Source organism: Prunus avium, chromosome 6 (genome assembly GCF_965620075.1).
Source record: "Prunus avium chromosome 6, drPruAviu1.hap1.1, whole genome shotgun sequence".
In the NCBI taxonomy this organism is placed as follows: domain Eukaryota; kingdom Viridiplantae; phylum Streptophyta; class Magnoliopsida; order Rosales; family Rosaceae; genus Prunus; species Prunus avium.
The window spans coordinates 22,943,250-22,961,186 of record NC_142289.1 but is presented as its reverse complement, the minus strand read 5'-3'; the positions used below and the strand labels follow the sequence as shown (position 1 = coordinate 22,961,186).

Sequence of the window (17,937 nt, the reverse complement as noted above, 5' to 3'; positions counted from 1 at the left end):
TAATTAGGGTAATCAGTTGACCTAAAGAATATTCCCTTTCCACTTGTCGCCCATCTTTTAGTTACTGAAAAATGTGTTAATACTTTGTTTGTTTGTTTTTTTTCACAGGTAGATAATAAGTTAATTTCTTGTAACAATGTCGAAGAATAATACTTTGTTAATTTCTTGTAATATTGTCAAAGAATTAGAAGAATAATACTTTGTTAATTTGTTGTAATAATGTCAATTAATAATTTGGAACTTTTCATTGTATAAATACACATTAATTATAATGATCAGCCACTTTCAGAGCTTGTCTCAAATGCCTGCCTGAAATATAAAATATATCTTGATTACAAAGGTGGAGTCATCTAGTGAAAATCATCCACCCAAACTGGTACGCCTTATGTCTTTTTAATAATATATTATGCAAAATTTACATGTGTAGAAAGATTTCATGATTAAATTTTGATCTTTGTAGCTACCCGAACATAATCACTTAACATACTCTTTTGCATTCTGATAAGATGTCGAAATGAACCCCAAAAAAATCAATAAATTTGGGGTTTACGCTCGTTGCTTTACTTTTTAATTATGAACTAATCTATCTGATTGCTCAATTAGGAGGTGATTGAAGAATAAGGCACTACAACTAATAGGGGACTGCTTGATGGAATAAAAAAAACAATTGGACCAACGCTTGAAGTACCAAACTCCCTTGCTTTCACAAATCATTCGAAAAACTCTAGCCCGACTAGATAGAATATGTAACTAAGGTTTCGGAAAGAGTAGAAAATTTTGGTAAGGTTTAGGATTGGATTGGATTACTCACTAAATTGGTGTGGAAATGAATGTAGATGTGAATGATTTTTCATTTTAGGATTAGGAGGGATAAGTTATAAGGTGTTGTAGGGATTAGATGGGACAAATTTGTATGAACAGTCTGCTAATTCAGTTTACATGATCCACCTTGTCCATAGATCTAGTGAAGTGTTACACAAAATTTCAAGTGTTACATGATTTAAATTATAAGTTTATTTGAGAGACATTTCGCATTGTATTGTCCGAACTGTCTGTATGTATGTATTCTTGTTGCAGTATGCATTCAAGTTGAGTGAGGGAGGTAGAGAAATGGAGGACGTGGTTATTGTTGGGGCAGGAATAGCAGGATTGGCAACAGCGGTGGCGTTGAAGAGAGTAGGAGTTGAAGCTTTGGTGTTAGAGAAATCAGATGCACTGCGAACCTCAGGTGCAGGACTAAACCTCTTCCCTAATGCTTGGTTTGCCCTTGATGCCCTTGGAATTTCCCACAAGCTCACCTCCCTTTATGCTCCTTGCAAAAGGTAATTGCCGCATTTTTTATATATATGATTCACAACCCGTTGTAACTGCTTTTATAAGAAGCACTTCTCATAAGCGCTTTTGTTAAAAACGCTTTTATATAAAAACATCAAAATTTTAGTTTAAAACCCAATTGCTTCTTCATGGAAAATTACTTGGAAGTGCTTCATGGAAAATCAGAAGCAAAATCACTTGAAAGTGCTTCACGAAAAATCACTTGAAAGTACTTCTTGAAGAATCAGTTGCTAGGTGCTTCTTTATAAATAACTTTTATGATCCATGAATACTTTTAATTGATCTATCAAATGCAGTTTAGAAGTGCTTTTTAACAGTCAAAAAACGCTTGTAGTGCTTGTAGTTCTTCATGAAGAATTTCCAAATAGACCCTCAATTACATTTAATTACTTTTACATTGTTTACTTACCGTTTAATAGGGGATACATCACAAATATTGATACCCGACAAACTGAAGAAGTCTCCTTCACCAAAATGGGCAGGTAACCACTCCTCAATATATTTATCTATTGAACGATGCAACCCTATGATTTAGGTTCAAAACAAGTCTCATAACATCATGGATCAGACCTAATATGAGATAGTTGGGGAAAAAATTAAATAAATAAAAAAGATTATAAAATAATATCAAAAGAAAAAAGAAAAAAAAGAAATAGAGCAATGAGCATATATAGTTTGTCTTTGCAGTCGACTGCAAGATTTTACAGTGGTGGTAATTAAACAAATTTTCAGAGAGGCAAATATGACAGCTAATCTTTTATCCAAGAAAGGTCCTAAGAGGATCTTCGTTGTAAACTTCGTTTCAGTTTTCAAAACAGAAAAAAAGAAAAAAAAGTTTGTCTTGCAGTGGTAATAACTGGTATTTGTGCAGGACTGAAGTGAGTCAAGAACTGAGAGGAGTGCATCGTCATGTCCTATTGGAGTCTCTGGCAGAGGAATTGCCAAAGGATGCCTTCCGTTTCTCTTGTAGGATCAGCTCCATTGTAACCCAGCCACAAGGCTCATCATCCATTGTTGTCCTTCACATGGAAGACGGAACCAAGATCAAAACAAAGGTTCGATCTTTTTTCAAATGCATTTGTTACATAAAGACTAAGTTAGGGTGTAAAAATGGCCCCAAGTTTAACATGTTTAACCGTGAAAAAAAGTTGGGGTACAAATAGACCTTCCCAAAGTTCTCTTCTTTTGTTGAAGATCTCATAGGAGAAAAGAATATCAACGCTTGTGTTTTGTTTTTTAATAATAATTGAAAGAAAAAAAAAATTGATGAGAGGGAGATTTGAATTTGAGATTTTTTTTTTTTCAGGATTGTATTCTGGATGATTGCCAATAAATTGAAGAAAAAAAAATCTCAAATTCAATCCTGCCTCTCATCAAAAGTTTTTTTTTCTTTCAATTATTATTAAAAATTCTCAAATTCAAATCTCCCTCTCATCAAAACTTTTGATAATTGAAAAGCACTTCTAACACAATGTTGAAAAAAAAAAAGGACGGCAATCAATGCTTGTGGAATCGGGTCCTCCGTGGCTATTGTTTTTAGGGTTTTTTAGAGAACAATAGAATTCTTAAATGGTGGAATTTAGATCTTCATCGTTAAAATTTTCTAGCAATAAATACTTTCACCCTCCTTTTGGATGAAGGAATTTAAAATTACATAGAATTCTAAAATGACGGAATTTAGATTTCCATCACCCTTCGTTTGGATGAGGGAAAATAACTCGGAATTTAGCTAAAAGTTGGAAATTTAAGAGGAAAAATTGACAATTCTTGTTTGACAACTTAAGCGCGGAATTTATTAAATGACGTGCGGAAAAAATCGTGGAAATTGGGGCATCAAATTCCCGACTTTAATTTCCACCAAAATATGCTACATTTCACAATTTCCATAATGTCATTTATAAAATTCTGTCATTTACAAAATTCGATGTACATAAATCCAAACACTGAAATTTGCAATTGCAAGAAATTGAAATGAGTGTTTGAATTTATGTTTGTCAAATTTTGTAAATGACAAAAATTATAGTGAAAAACAAATTCATGCTTAATAGAAATTGCGAAATGACGCCTCTTTTGGCAAAAATTAAACTCGGGAATCTCGATCTGGAATTTCCACAATGTTTTCCTCACATCATTTAATAAGTTTCATGCTGCAGTTGCCAAACAATGAAATTTTTAATTTCTCCTCTTCAATTCTCAAATTTTAGCTAAATCCCGAGTTATTTTATCCAAACCACTACAAGAAAAACAGGTATTAGTGGCCAGCCACTTGGTCACATAAACTACCAATTTTTGTCACTGAATGCAATTAGTGTCCAAATATTGGTGGTCACTAGTGGTCTCTAGAAGCTCGTCACAAATTCTATTTAGTGACCATTCTTAAGTATGGATCACTACAACACAACGAATTAGTGACTATCCCTGTGTGGTCACTAATAAAAATGCTATTAGTAACCACAACTTTGGTCACTAAACGACTTACAATTTGGTCACCATGGCTTACAATTTGGTAACCAAAACATGCATTTTGGTCACTGAAAGTGGGTAATGTGCATACATTAGAGGCCTTGAATTGAAAATGGATGGCGTATTCAATGGTCATTCAATTCGGTGTTGTCAGGACTAAGTCGGCTACATGTGTTGCTGATTGGATGAACCATCGACGTGAAGCGTCCAAAGATGGATCTTTGGGTCGAATAGTCCTTTTGGTGTAGGCATAGATGGGATTCATCCAGTTGGGGTCCTGTGTAAGGCTGGCAATGGGTCGTGTCGTGTCGAGTCGGGTTCATGTTGTGTAAGACTTTTAAAAGTTTCAAGAGTCCTGAACCCGTACACGACCCATTTATTAAACGTGTCAAGAATTCCAAACCAAACACGACCCGTTGAAAAATGGGTTGACACGACATGACCCGCGTAACCCGTTTACTAAACAGGTTGAGTTAGGTCACAAATTGGGAACTTGCTTAGTAACCTATTTAATAACCTGCTTAAAATCTAAAATTTTCTATTTCTTTTTTTATGAAAATAGCCCAGTTATAAACTTTCCAAAATCACACTGAAATTTAAAAACTTCAATTACAAATTTATCAGTTCACTACAAATCAAACATAAAATTTTGATTAAATTACAACATAAAATACAAATGACATTCCCGACTCCAATAATATTCAGCCACCAACATTCATGGTATTTGAACACTCAACAGATTGGGAGGGATTCATGTCTATCTTGCAAATATCCTTAGTCAATTCTTCCAAGTTTGGTGCTAAAGTGGAATTTTTTGCAATTCAAACCATATGACTACAGGATATCATAAAAAGAAACAAAAATAAATAAATAAGATGATGGGAAATAGACCTTGTTCACCACATATCCAGTCTTGTGTACAAATAAGTGCCTAAACATTTTCAGGTTTGAGAGCACTACGATACTGATCAAGCACTCTACCACCAACACTAAATGATGCCTTAGAAGCAACTGTAGATATTGGAATAGATAGTACATCACGAGCCAAAATACATAGTTCATGATATCAAAATTGGTTTGCTTTCCAAAAATCAAGAACATTCAAATTTATCTTCCTGTCTACTTTAGGCTCATCCAAATACAATTGTAGCTGAGACTTTTGGCAAGAAGTGGTAGACTCTGTTGAGAATTAGAATGACTAACTCACTGCCCTTTTAAGATCTTGTTGTTGATGGACTTTGAACAAAGAACTCAATGATGGATGAGTCTTACACACACACACAGAAATTAACCAAGCACAAATGACACAAGTGTTTATAGAGGTTCAGCAAATTGCCTACATCCTCTTTGGTGATCACCTTGAGAAATTTCACTAATGAAGATATGTTACAACTTTGGTTTTACAAAGAAAACCCCCTTAGAACACTACCCTCACAATCTGTTTCTCTCACACCCTTGCTCAACACCTTGATACACTTAGAGAACTCTCTTGCTCTCCCCTTGGTTTTTCTGAAACTCTCCCAAGAAGCTCAACTAAACTTCTGCTTCAGCCACTTCCTAATTATCCAACTTGTTTTCTCCTCTTGTGTTATCTTACTTCACCCCATTTCCTACACAAGCCAATGGACATAAGATAAGACACAATCTTTGTCCTCCACGTTCCTTCCTTTAGTCACCACTTAGACTAAATGTCAGATCAAGTAGGTAAATGATATCCCACTCAGCCACCTCCCACTTACACCAGAAAATGGAGAGTGATCTCTTTGAAATAAGATAACCAACTAGCCATGAGTGCTCTCCCAACTTATCCAGCAGGTAGTCAACATTCATTTAACTCAGAAGTGACCCACTAAGCCTCTGAAATCATGTGGAAAGCGATAGCCATCGAAAACACAGTTGAAAACACGTAAGGAAACGTCACAGCAAGACTGGAGCGACCGGTCGTCAGGAATGGGCGACCGGTCGCCAGAAGTTTCCCTCCAGACTTTGAATTCTGCTTCTAAACGACCGGTCGCAAATGTCACGCGACCGATCGCTCATGCTTCCTGCGACCGGTCGCAAAGAACTGGCGACCGGTCGCTCCTTGGTTTAGCTCCAGACCTCGAATCTGCCCATAAGCGACCGGTCGTAACTTCCCAGCGACCGGTCGCTTTTAGGCAGTTTCAAATTCTCCCTTTGAGCGCCAAAACCTACTTGTATCCTTTAGGTGAGCCATTTTTCCAACAATCTCCACCATGGCGAGCCTAATACTCCTTGTGGACATCATTGCCTTCTAGGACATCTGTAATGTCTTGAGAATCGTCCTGATAACTCTCAAGAACTCCACCTCAATCTTTAGCATGTAACAAGATTGAGCAAGCTCAAACAATGCTTGAACTTTGCTGTTGTGACTGGCTTTGTTAGACAATCTGAAGCGTTCTCCTTTGTATGAACCTTCATTATAGTGATGTCTCCATCATTCACCCAATCCCTTATCCGGTGGTATCTCACATCAATGTGTTTGGACCTTCCATGGAACACTTGATTCTTCACTAAACATATAGCACTTTGACTGTCACTTTGAATCACCACCAAGTCTTGAGCTATCCCGAATTCCTTTGCCAATCTCTTCAGCCATACCGCTTCTTTTGAAGCTTCCGTTAAAGCCATATACTCCACTTCCGTAGTAGAGAAGGCACTAACCGATTGTAACACCGCTCTCCAACTAATCGGTCCTCCACCACAAGTGAAGACATATCCTGTGGTGGATCTCCTCTTGTCTAAATCTCCTGCATAATCAGAATCTACATACCCCGACACACATGCATTTCCTTGTTGTCTTTCAAACAATATCCCAAGCCTTTTGGTGCCCTTCAAGTACCTGAGAATCCATTTTGCTGCTGTCCAATGTTGCCTTCCAGGATTCGCCATATACCTTGACACCACACTAACGGCTTGGGCTAAGTCGGGGCGTGTGCACACCATTGCATACATGAGACACCCTACCAAGCTTGCATATGGAACTTTACTCATTTCCTCCTTCTCCACATTCGTAGAAGGACATTCTTTTGCACTTAGCTTAAAATGCTCCGCCAAAGGAGTAGACACCGGCTTGCAATCCATCATATTGAACCTTTCAAGTACCTTGGAAATGTACTTGCTTTGTGACAGCCACAACTTGCCTTCATTTCTGTCTCTCCTTATCTCCATTCCTAGGATCTTTTGTGCAGCACCAAGATCCTTCATGTCAAATTCCCTTCCAAGCAATGTCTTCAAATTCTGGATTTTTGACATGTCCTTACATGCAATTAGCATGTCATCAACATAAAGAAGCAGAAGGATGAAGTTACCATCCTTGAATGCATGAGAGTAAACACAACAGTCAGATTCACATCTTCTATACCCAATCTTCATCATGTAAGAATCGAAGCACTTGTTCCACTGCCTTGGAGATTGCTTCAGCCCATACAAAGACTTCTTCAACCTGCAAACCAGATTCTCCTTCCCTGCTTCAATGAACCCTTGAGGTTGGCTCATGTAGATGTCTTCCTCCAATTCACCATGAAGGAAAGCAGTCTTCACATCCATTTGCTCCACCTCCATGTCCTCTTGTGCTACTATGGAGAGTAGTAGTCGTATAGAAGTATGTTTCACCACCGGAGAGAAGATTTCATCATAATCAACTCCCTCCTTTTGCAAGAATCCTTTTGCCACCAACCGAGCTTTGAATAAGGTGGCACCTTTCTCATGCATTTCTTCTTTCTTCCTAAACACCCATTTGCAGCCAATAACCTTGCGACCTTTGGGTTTAGGAACTAACTCCCAAACTGAGTTTTGGTGTAGAGATTCCATCTCTTGCATCATAGCTTCCATCCAACTTTCCCGTTCCTTGTTCTCAACAGCTTCTTGGAACGTGGTTGGTTCTTCTTCACTAGCATTTAGGGCATAGTGAACTGCATCCGTCTCCCATCCAAACCTTTGAGGTGGTTTGATGGTTCTCTTGGGCCTGGACCGAGCTATAGATGATGGCTCCACCTGTTTTTGAGCCTCTTCTTCTTCTTCTTGAGTGTGTTGTTGATGCTGCCCAGCTTCTTCCTCTTCAATGTCAGACTCCACCTCCTCCTGAACATCTTCAGTTGGCTGTTTCCGTGAAGTCTTTCTTGACACCTTCTTGAGTGGAACTTCAATGGTTGTTTCTTTCTCAACAACATCCTCATTTGCCTCTGAATTCTTGACTTTGTTCATAGGTATGGTCTTCTCATCAAACACAACATTTCTGCTGAGTATCTTCTTGTGGTTCACTGGATCCCACAGCTTGTAGCCCTTCACACCACTCTCAAATCCAATGAAAATGCATTCAAGAGACTTTGGCTTCAACTTGGATCTTTCATCACTAGGAATAAGTGCATATGCACTGCACCCAAACACCTTAAGATTCGAATAATCGATTGACTTATTAGACCATACCTCCTCTGCACATTTGAACTCAAGATTTCTTGAAGGCGATCGGTTAACCAAATAGGCAGCGTGGTTAACCGTTTCTGCCCAAAAAGATTCGGGCAACCCTGCATGAATTCTCATACATCTCTCACGCTCCATGAGAGTTCGGTTCATCCTCTCCGCAGCTCCATTTTGTTGGGGTGTCTTCTTCACGGTAAAGTGCCTCTTAATGCCTTCACTTTTGCAAAACTCAAGGAACTTGTTGTCCTTATATTCACCACCATTGTCACTCTTTAGGATCTTGATCTTTCTTCCGGTTAGGTTCTCTACTTCCGCCTTCCACTCTTTGAATTTGGTGAAGACCTCAGATTTCTCCTTCATGAAGTAGACCCAAACCTTCCTGGAAAAATCATCCAAGAAAGTCACGAAATAGCGAGCTCCACCCTTCGATTTAACCGGTGATGGCCCCCATACATCCATGTGAATATAATCTAGCACACCCGTGCTTTCTTCCTCTTTGTTTCACTGCTTGAAAGCTATTTTTGATTGCTTTCCCATGGTACAAAATCTGCAGAACTCAAGCTTGCAACTTTGAACACCTTTCAACAATTTTCTGTTGTGTAGTTCCTGCATGCCCCTCTCACTCATGTGCCCTAGCCTCAAATGCCAAAGCTGAGTTTCATCTTCCGAGTCCTTGCTTGTAGATACAGCTGCTCCACCTATGATTGTTGTACCACACAACCTATATAGACAGTTAGGTTGAATCTCACCCTTCATAATCACAAGTGAACCTTTTGAGACTATGAGTTTCCCTCCATTTGCTTTGAATGAATAACCATTCTTATCAAGAGTTCCAAGGGAAATGAGATTCTTACGCAACTTTGGAATGTGCCTTACCATTCCAAGCGTCCTAATAGCCCCATCATGCATCTTCACCTTGATTGTACCGGTTCCTTTGACTCTACACATTGAGCCATCCCCCATCATCACTTCACTGCTATCTTCTTTCTCATACGTGTCAAACCACTCCTTGTTTGAGCACATATGATATGAGCATCCGGAATCCAAAATCCAATCGGAAGAGGAACACCTTGAAGAATTAGCCAATGCATTTGTTTTAACATTGCTATTAACACACAAAAGCTCACCATCACTTTCCGTGACATCCTCAGCTGTGTTTGCTGCATTCTTCCCTTTGTTCTTCTTCTCCTTTCATATGGGGCAATTCTTTTTCCAATGCTCCTTTGACCCACATTCGAAACAACCATCTTTCGCCTTGGATTTGGACCTTCCTCTATTGCCTTTCTTGCCTTCACGCTTCTTTGAACGGCCTCTCTCTCCGGTCTTTGCAACTAGACCTTCGCCTTGAGAGTTTTCTCCCGAACGTTGAGTCATCCTATGGTGTGTCATGATGTCTTGCACCACATGCTCAAAATCAAGAGTAACCTTTCCGAACATAAGAGTGGTTCGGAAGTGTTTATAGGACGAAGGTAAGGATGTCAACAACATAAGAGCCTTATCCTCCGAACTATAATTCACATCCATTCTCTGCAAGTCAGCAACACATCTATTGAAACTACTTAGATGTTCCATTAGATTTCCTCCCTCCTCCATCTTAAGATTTAGGAGTTCTTCCTTGAGGAAGAGTTTGTTGGACAACGATTTCCCTGCAAACATCTCTTCGAGCTTCTCCCATGTTTGCTTCGCTGTATCCTTTATCACGTTGATGAGCACCTCATCGGAGAGATAGTTTTCGATAGCTCCTCTGGCTAACTTGTCAAGAACTCCCCACTCATCATCCGTCATGCCTGCTGGCTTCTTCTCCTTGCCAACCAACACAACATGGAGTTGTTGTTGTGTAAGAGCTGACTTCATCCTTCGTTGCCAAAGAGTGAAGTTCTCCTTCCCTGTGAAAGGCTTTAACTCCACCTTCATGCTTGCTGCCTGTGGTGGCTTCAGATGCTGTGAACTGCTACCACTCTCAGCTTCCATGTCACTTGCCATCTTCAACACACTAGCACTCCAAGAGAAGAACTAGCTCCAGCTGCCAAACACAGCTCTGATACCACTTGTTGAGAATTAGAATGACTAACTCACTGCCCTTTTAAGATCTTGTTGTTGATGGACTTTGAACAAAGAACTCAATGATGGATGAGTCTTACACACACACACAGAAATTAACCAAGCACAAATGACACAAGTGTTTATAGAGGTTCAGCAAATTGCCTACATCCTCTTTGGTGATCACCTTGAGAAATTTCACTAATGAAGATATGTTACAACTTTGGTTTTACAAAGAAAACCCCCTTAGAACACTACCCTCACAATCTGTTTCTCTCACACCCTTGCTCAACACCTTGATACACTTAGAGAACTCTCTTGCTCTCCCCTTGGTTTTTCTGAAACTCTCCCAAGAAGCTCAACTAAACTTCTGCTTCAGCCACTTCCTAATTATCCAACTTGTTTTCTCCTCTTGTGTGATCTTACTTCACCCCATTTCCTACACAAGCCAATGGACATAAGATAAGACACAATCTTTGTCCTCCACGTTCCTTCCTTTAGTCACCACTTAGACTAAATGTCAGATCAAGTAGGTAAATGATATCCCACTCAGCCACCTCCCACTTACACCAGAAAATGGAGAGTGATCTCTTTGAAATAAGATAACCAACTAGCCATGAGTGCTCTCCCAACTTATCCAGTAGGTAGTCAACATTCATTTAACTCAGAAGTGACCCACTAAGCCTCTGAAATCATGTGGAAAGCGATAGCCATCGAAAACACAGTTGAAAACACGTAAGGAAACGTCACAGCACGACTGGAGCGACCGGTCGTCAGGAATGGGCGACCGGTCACCAGAAGTTTCCCTCCAGACTTTGAATTCTGCTTCTAAACGACCGGTCGCAAATGTCACGCGACCGGTCGCTCATGCTTCCTGCGACCGGTTGCAAAGAACTGGCGACCGGTCGCTCCTTGGTTTAGCTCCAGACCTCGAATCTGCCCATAAGCGACCGGTCGTAACTTCCCAGCGACCGGTCGCTTTTAGGCAGTTTCAAATTCTCCCTTTGAGCGCCAAAACCTACTTGTATCCTTTAGGTGAGCCATTTTTCCAACAGACTCCTCACTTTCAAAGGTATCAAATTCCTAATAATATAACAACATTAATATTAGCACATAGTCAAATGTAAACTGAAATTTGATGTATTATGAATAAAATAAATAGCTTTTTACGTTCATAACATCCATGCATTCCTTAGAAACCATGTCATCAACATGAGAAGGAACACCATTTGAAGTACTTGATGTACCAGCAACTAATTCAAATTTAGAATGTATTTGCATGTACAAATCAAAGAGAGAAATCAACATATCATGAACTTTAGCCATTTCTTGGGAGTTTGCACCGTACAACCTTTTATAACAAAATTCAACAAACTGAAGTTTATACTAGGATCCAATATCACAACAATTGCAAGGATCAAACTATACTCTTTCCAATACTTATCAAACTTTTCCATCATTTGAGTTGCCACAGATCTCATGAAATCATCTAAATCAATCTTTGCCTTTCTTAACGTATCTTCCACCACAAACACTTGGTGAAAATACAACTTTGCAGCAGTGTATTTAGTTCCAGAAAACAAGCAAGTCACATCATAAAACACCTTAAGAAACTTGCTAAGTTTTTCTAATTTTTCCCACTCATCTTGAGATAGAGAATGCTTGCAATTAGAATCACTTAATTGCAAATGCAAAAATGCTCATTGATATAAAGTGCAGTGCTAATCATAAGAAATGTGGAGTTCCATCTAGTGGTGTTTCCCTATTTTCAGTCGAGGCGGCCGATGGAAGGAACTTTTGGTCCTTCTTCTTTTGAGTGCGGGGCATGCCACCACCAAGTCACAAATTTGGGCTTGAATGGAATGTGAGTAGATGGATATGTTGCGCTTCTGACTTTTAATCAAGTGATTGATCGACCAAGCAAGGAACCTCCTCTTGGCCTAGGTTCTTTCACATCCTCGGGCTCGAGGATGGTTAAGCTTCATATGGATGTTTTTGTGATTTTTAGGTTTTTAAGTGAAGGACGTGCAACTAAATTAAATGTGCGTTTAACATAAAGACAAGAATTAAAGTGTGACAAATAGATCAAAGCAATAAATAAGGTAAGAACGAAAAAAAGCGATAAGAACGATAAACTAAATTAAACTTGAAATTAAACTTAATTAAAATGCAATAACAAAGAAAAGTAAAGCAATTGAAATAGACTTGAATTTAAATGACAAGAAAATATAAATTGAGCAAGAATTTAAACTTACACTAGGAAAAGGAAGAACTTGCTACACTAGGTGCTTGAAAAGTAAAATCCTAAGTCTAGGGAAGGAAAGGTGCAAGACGAAAAATAGGTTTGTGTGTCTGATGATGTGTGTCTTCTGCCTTCGATGAGCAACGTTTATATAAGGCGTTCGTCAACCCATGGGCTGGCCATTGAATGGCCAAAGATCAATTCCGTCAATATTCTTTCCTTTTGAAGCCCCCTAAAGTCGTGGATCACGCCAGCGGAGATATTATGGTTGCTTGATTTTCTCTTGTTTTGGAAAATTCTGAATCTTCATCAACCTCCTTGATTTATGTCCTTGTGAGGCCTCCGTCACGTGCACACTGACCTCCAGAAATCTTGGGCACGAATCTATGGCTTGGGCTTGGACCTCCGAGATTTCATCTTGACATTCGGTGGAACCTCGTGTCCTTTGAGTTTTTAGAATTCTAGAGTTGGCTGACCATTCGCCAAGGTGGGTGGAATGGGAACTACAAATATTTGGATGTTGGGCTTGGCCCCACATTGAACTATCTTTGAGTTTTCAAAATATTTGAATATTGGGAACTCGATGGACATACCTCTCGGCGAACTTCAACTCCCTCGCCCCAACTTTGCTTGCCCAAGTGTTGCGAGGAGGGCGCCAGGGTGCACAAGGAGAAAATTAGCCCCGGCCCAGCTTTTTGCAAGAGGAGTGGCCGACCAAGGTATTTAAGTTTTGCCCAGCCCAACTTTTTGAGAAGTGCCGGTCACTTTTGCAAAAAGAAGCGTTTGGCCAATTTTGCAAGGATACGCCCGGCCACTTTTGCAAGGATACGCCCAACCACTTTTGCAAAGGGAAGCGCCCGACCATATTTTTGAGAAGGCGCCACGGCCTTTGAAGAAAACACCTCGACGACATTTTTGAGAAGGCACCTTGGCTGCTAGGAATTCTCGATAGCTAAGAATTCTAGGCTGCTAGGAATTGCGCCATTAGGAATTCTCGGCCACTAGGAAGTCCTCCTTGGCGGATTCGGTGAATTTTGACCACCCCCAAAACAAGTCGGTACATCTTGGCGCAAGCCCTTCTTACAATCTAAAGAAACTTGTGCAACACAATCTAACAATTTATGTTTCCTCCCTTGTGAACCTCTAACATACTTAATACTGTCCCTAATTTTCCCCAATGAATCATCAATGTGTTTTAACCCATCTTGCACTATCAAGTTTAGAATGTGAGCACAACATTGAACATGAAAAAAGTTCTCATTCATTAATAGTGCATTCTTCAAGTTAAGCTCCTCCTTTAACAACATAACAAAAGCATCATTTGAAGATGCATCCATAGTCGTTGAGAAAAGTTTCTTTTCCAACCCTGAACTAGTCAACAACATATAGATTTTTTCACACAATGCAACACCGCTATGAGGAGGAGGCATAAAACTGAAATTCAAAAATCTTTTTAGCATCAACAAAATGGACAGTGAGAGAAAGATAACCATTTGTGGTTATAGAACTCCACAAATCAGATGTCAAACAAACTCTTCCAGGAATTGAACCCAAAAGTTCCTTAAGCTTAACCTTTTCTCTATTTTACATACTCAACACATCAGCCCTTATAGTATTTTTAGATATCAATTTGATAATAGCACAAATGTAATTAAACACTTCTCTAATTCCAGCATACTCAACAAATTGAAAGGGCAATTCATGCATGATAATTGCCATCACTATTAATTCACGGAATTTATTAGGATCAAACTTAGCAGACCTTCTTATCATAGACCCTTCAGATTTAGATAATAATAACTGGCCCAAATCGCGAGTATCAGATTTCAAACAAGAATCAAGATGATGCTTCAAATTTCCAGTACCATATCTACTATCACATAGGTATTTATGACCACATTTCATGCACTTTGCACAAAGCTTATTATTTGGATCGACAGGAAGAATTTCAAACTAAGTCCATACATGTGATGTGAGTTTCTACGTCTCTTACCAACTTGAGTTATAGCAACTGCATTGTTGATAGACGGATCTGAATCTTGCGCATTACTTCTAGCTGCTCCACCGTCAAAACTATCACAACCATCTTCAAAAGTATCCATCTGTATGAGACATAAAATAACATTGGATGAATTGGTTTTTTTGGAGAAACATACACCAGCAAAAGAGAGAGAGAGAGAGAGAGAGAGAGAGAGAGAGAGAGAGAGAGAGAGAGAGAGAGAGAGAGAGAGAGAGAGAGAGAGAGAGAGAGAGAGAGAGAAATATCCCATTCTAATTATTTATTTAAATATCTCATTCTTAGTAACAAAGAAAACAAACACCATCAAAACAAAGAAATCAAACAACAACAAAAGAGAGAGTAAGATTGAGGGGGGAGATACTTGAGAGGTTATCGCAGAAATGCAGAGATGTTAAGGGAGACTCAAATCTAGATCCCAATATGAGGCCTCAACCCCTGGTATTTCCCAATTTGTTGTAGGATATTTGAGACGCAGAGATAGAGGGGAGACGCAAAGATGAAGGGGAGACGCAGAGAGAGATCAGAGGGAGAGGAGACGCAAAGAGAGACTAGAGGGAGGGGAGACACAGAGAGAGGCAAGAGAGAGGGAGAGAAGCAAAGAAGGGAGATGGAAAGACTACGAGGGAGGGGGAGACGCAAAGGGAGGGAGATGCGATAAGGGTTTGGTTTGGAGGCGGGTGTGTGAATTGAATTTTTCAGATAGGTATCAAATTAATATTATAGATGTGTTTTTTTTTTTCTAGGGTTTCAAATTAAGCGAGTTATTGGGTTTTAAAGGATTTACCCGACCCATTTAATAAACGGGTTAAACATGTATTTTAGCGGGTTGGCGGGTTGACCCAAAATCCACCCGTCCAATAAATGGGTCATAACGAGCTAACCCAAAAACTACCCAATTATTTATTGTGCTGGTTCGGCTTGTGTTTTTTTCGTGCGGGTTTCGAGTCGTGTAACAGGTCGAATCAAAAATTGTCACCCCTAGTCCTACCGAATGACATGTACCTCAACTTCAGTTGTGCTAGGTTGAGCAAGTACTTCGATCGGTACACGCCACCCGACTCAGTCGTCAATGGTCGATGCTAGTTGTGAAAGAGCATCGGCATGGCTGTTCTCGGATCTTTCCTGAATTTGATAGGCATTGAATTGTTTGAGCAATTGGTGGGCTTGTGTTAAGTAAGTCGCCATCGACTTGTCCTTTGCCTCAAATTCGGTGGTAATCTGATTGACAAAGAGTTTTGAGTCGCTGCAGATGTTGATCTGTTTGGCACCCATATCTTTGGCAAGCCGAAGGCCGCCTATGAGGGATTCATACTCGGCTTCATTGTTGGAGGCCTTGAATTGAAAACGGACGGCGTATTCGATGGTCATTCTTTCTGGTGTTGTCAAGACTAGGCCGACTCCGTGCGCTTCTGATTGGATGAACCATCGACGTGAAACATCCAAAAAGGGATCTTTGGGTCGAATAGTCCTTCGGTTGGGGGTGGGCTCGGGAGTGATGGGGATGCTGATAAGTGAATTATTTCCTATATTTTAATACCTCTTATATTTGATTTTTGTTGAGAAAGTTAATTAAAAAGGGCATTATTACCTTACTTTTCTTATTTTCAGCTATTATGCGCTCTTGGAAGGATTTCAAGTGAAAATTGACTTTTTGAATGAAGACCTTTCCGATTTTTCTAGTGGCGTGTGATATATGCTTGGAAAGCTTAGAGATCAAGCTACATTTCTCATATTTTCCAAAATTTTCTAGGAAGTGGAACAATCCCAAAACGTGCATGCAATTTGGCTGGCATGTTTCCAAGTCAAAGAAGGATTCTTTCTTAGTTTGTTTCCTTCATTGTTTGGGATTTTGTTTTGCTTTAGGAGAGTTTTTCTAGACCTTTTATCAGTAGGGTTTAGTTGTTTTACACTATATAAGGTCACCCTAAGCTCTCTCTATAGGGGACCATCTTACACCATATACTTTTTCACCATATTTCAATACACCCACAAATATATCAGAGAGAGAGCCAAGAGTTGCTGCTGCAATGCTTTTGGAGCTTACGAAGGTGTTGCTGTGGAGAATCCAAAGATCAAATCCATCTGCCAAATCAATTTTATGACAACGATTCTCTTGTTTATCTTTTCTTTTGTCATGAACTAATTTTCCTTGCTAGGGCTACGATGTAGCCTAACCATGAATACTTAATTTTTATAGTTATATTAATTTATGATGACTATTCCATGTTGAGTATTTCTTACTGTTCTTAATGCTTTGAATATCCGGCCAATATTTAATTGATTTGATGATCCAAGTGGAGACCGAGAGGAGATGTTTGGTGTTTGCTTCTTGTAACAAATACCATGTCTTGAATGAGTACCCGAGAGGGACTAACATGACTCATGCAGTTTTCTTGCAGGTTTTCATAGAACTTAATAGGTTCTTGATTTTCTAAATCTGTTGCTTGAGAGAGAATGGGTTGTTAATTAAGAATACTTTTGGTTGAGCCTGAGAGGGGATATCGAATGAATTAGGAGAAACCAATTGTCAACATGGGCATTAATTAGGGTTAATTGGCCATAAGAATTAAGTAGAATTGGTTATGGATGCTCTAGTGTCTCATCAAACTTGATTTTCCATCGTTAATTAAATTGTTATTTTTCATAACTGTTTTAGTTAAATTAAATCCATCAATCTTACTAATTAATTGTTCAAATGAACTTCTGCATTAATCATAATTGGTAATTAAAAGGAAATTACAGTCTACATGGGAACGTCACTTCACTTATCTCTATATTACTTGTGCAGATTGTGCGCTTGTAATAATTTCACAACAGATGGCTTGGGCTTGAGTTCATTTGCCAATGGCAATGTGAATTTAAAGATGAAGTCAGCCACAGCTTGGCCCTTTTCGGCAGGTCTGGTTGATAATGGATGTCAAACTCCCCAAGCCCGATGGCCCATTCGATTAATTTGCCTGACGTTTTTGGCTTCTGCAAGACTTGGCGCAAGGGCTAATTGGTGAGCACTGTGATGGTATGAGATTGGAAGTAAGGCTGAAGCTTGTGAGCAAAGATTGACAAGGGTGTAGGCGAAGATCAGTGTCTTGCATGGAATGGCTGGGGTAGAAGATTGGATGTTTGGTACCTTCAGGCTTGCGTATCAGCACGAAGCTGACTACCGTTGCCTAGACCAAGAGGTACAGGATGAGGATTTCTCCTGGGAGAGGTTTTGACAGTAAAGGTGCCTTGCTCATATACTTTTAAGGTCACGGAAGGCTTGATCACATTTAACAATCCATGTGATCTGTTGTTTGTTACCTTTGAGGGCTTTGAAAAAGGGAGCACATCGGTCGGTTGTCTTGGAGATGAATGTTGCGAGGGTAACGACATGACCAGTGAGGCTCTGGATGTCCTT

General features: G+C 39.6%; 1 protein-coding gene across 1 annotated transcript; it reads left to right on the top strand.

Moving 5' to 3' along the window:
• The first annotated feature begins 294 nt into the window (after positions 1–294).
• Positions 295–2,498, top strand: LOC148293852 (monooxygenase 3-like). Its single transcript, XM_088254621.1, has 4 exons — positions 295–376; positions 1,078–1,322; positions 1,755–1,817; positions 2,207–2,498. The coding sequence occupies exons 2-4, from the start codon at positions 1,111–1,113 to the stop codon at positions 2,496–2,498; spliced, it is 567 nt and encodes a 188-aa protein (XP_088110747.1). The 5' UTR covers positions 295–376; positions 1,078–1,110.
• Positions 2,499–17,937: the final 15,439 nt, after the last annotated feature.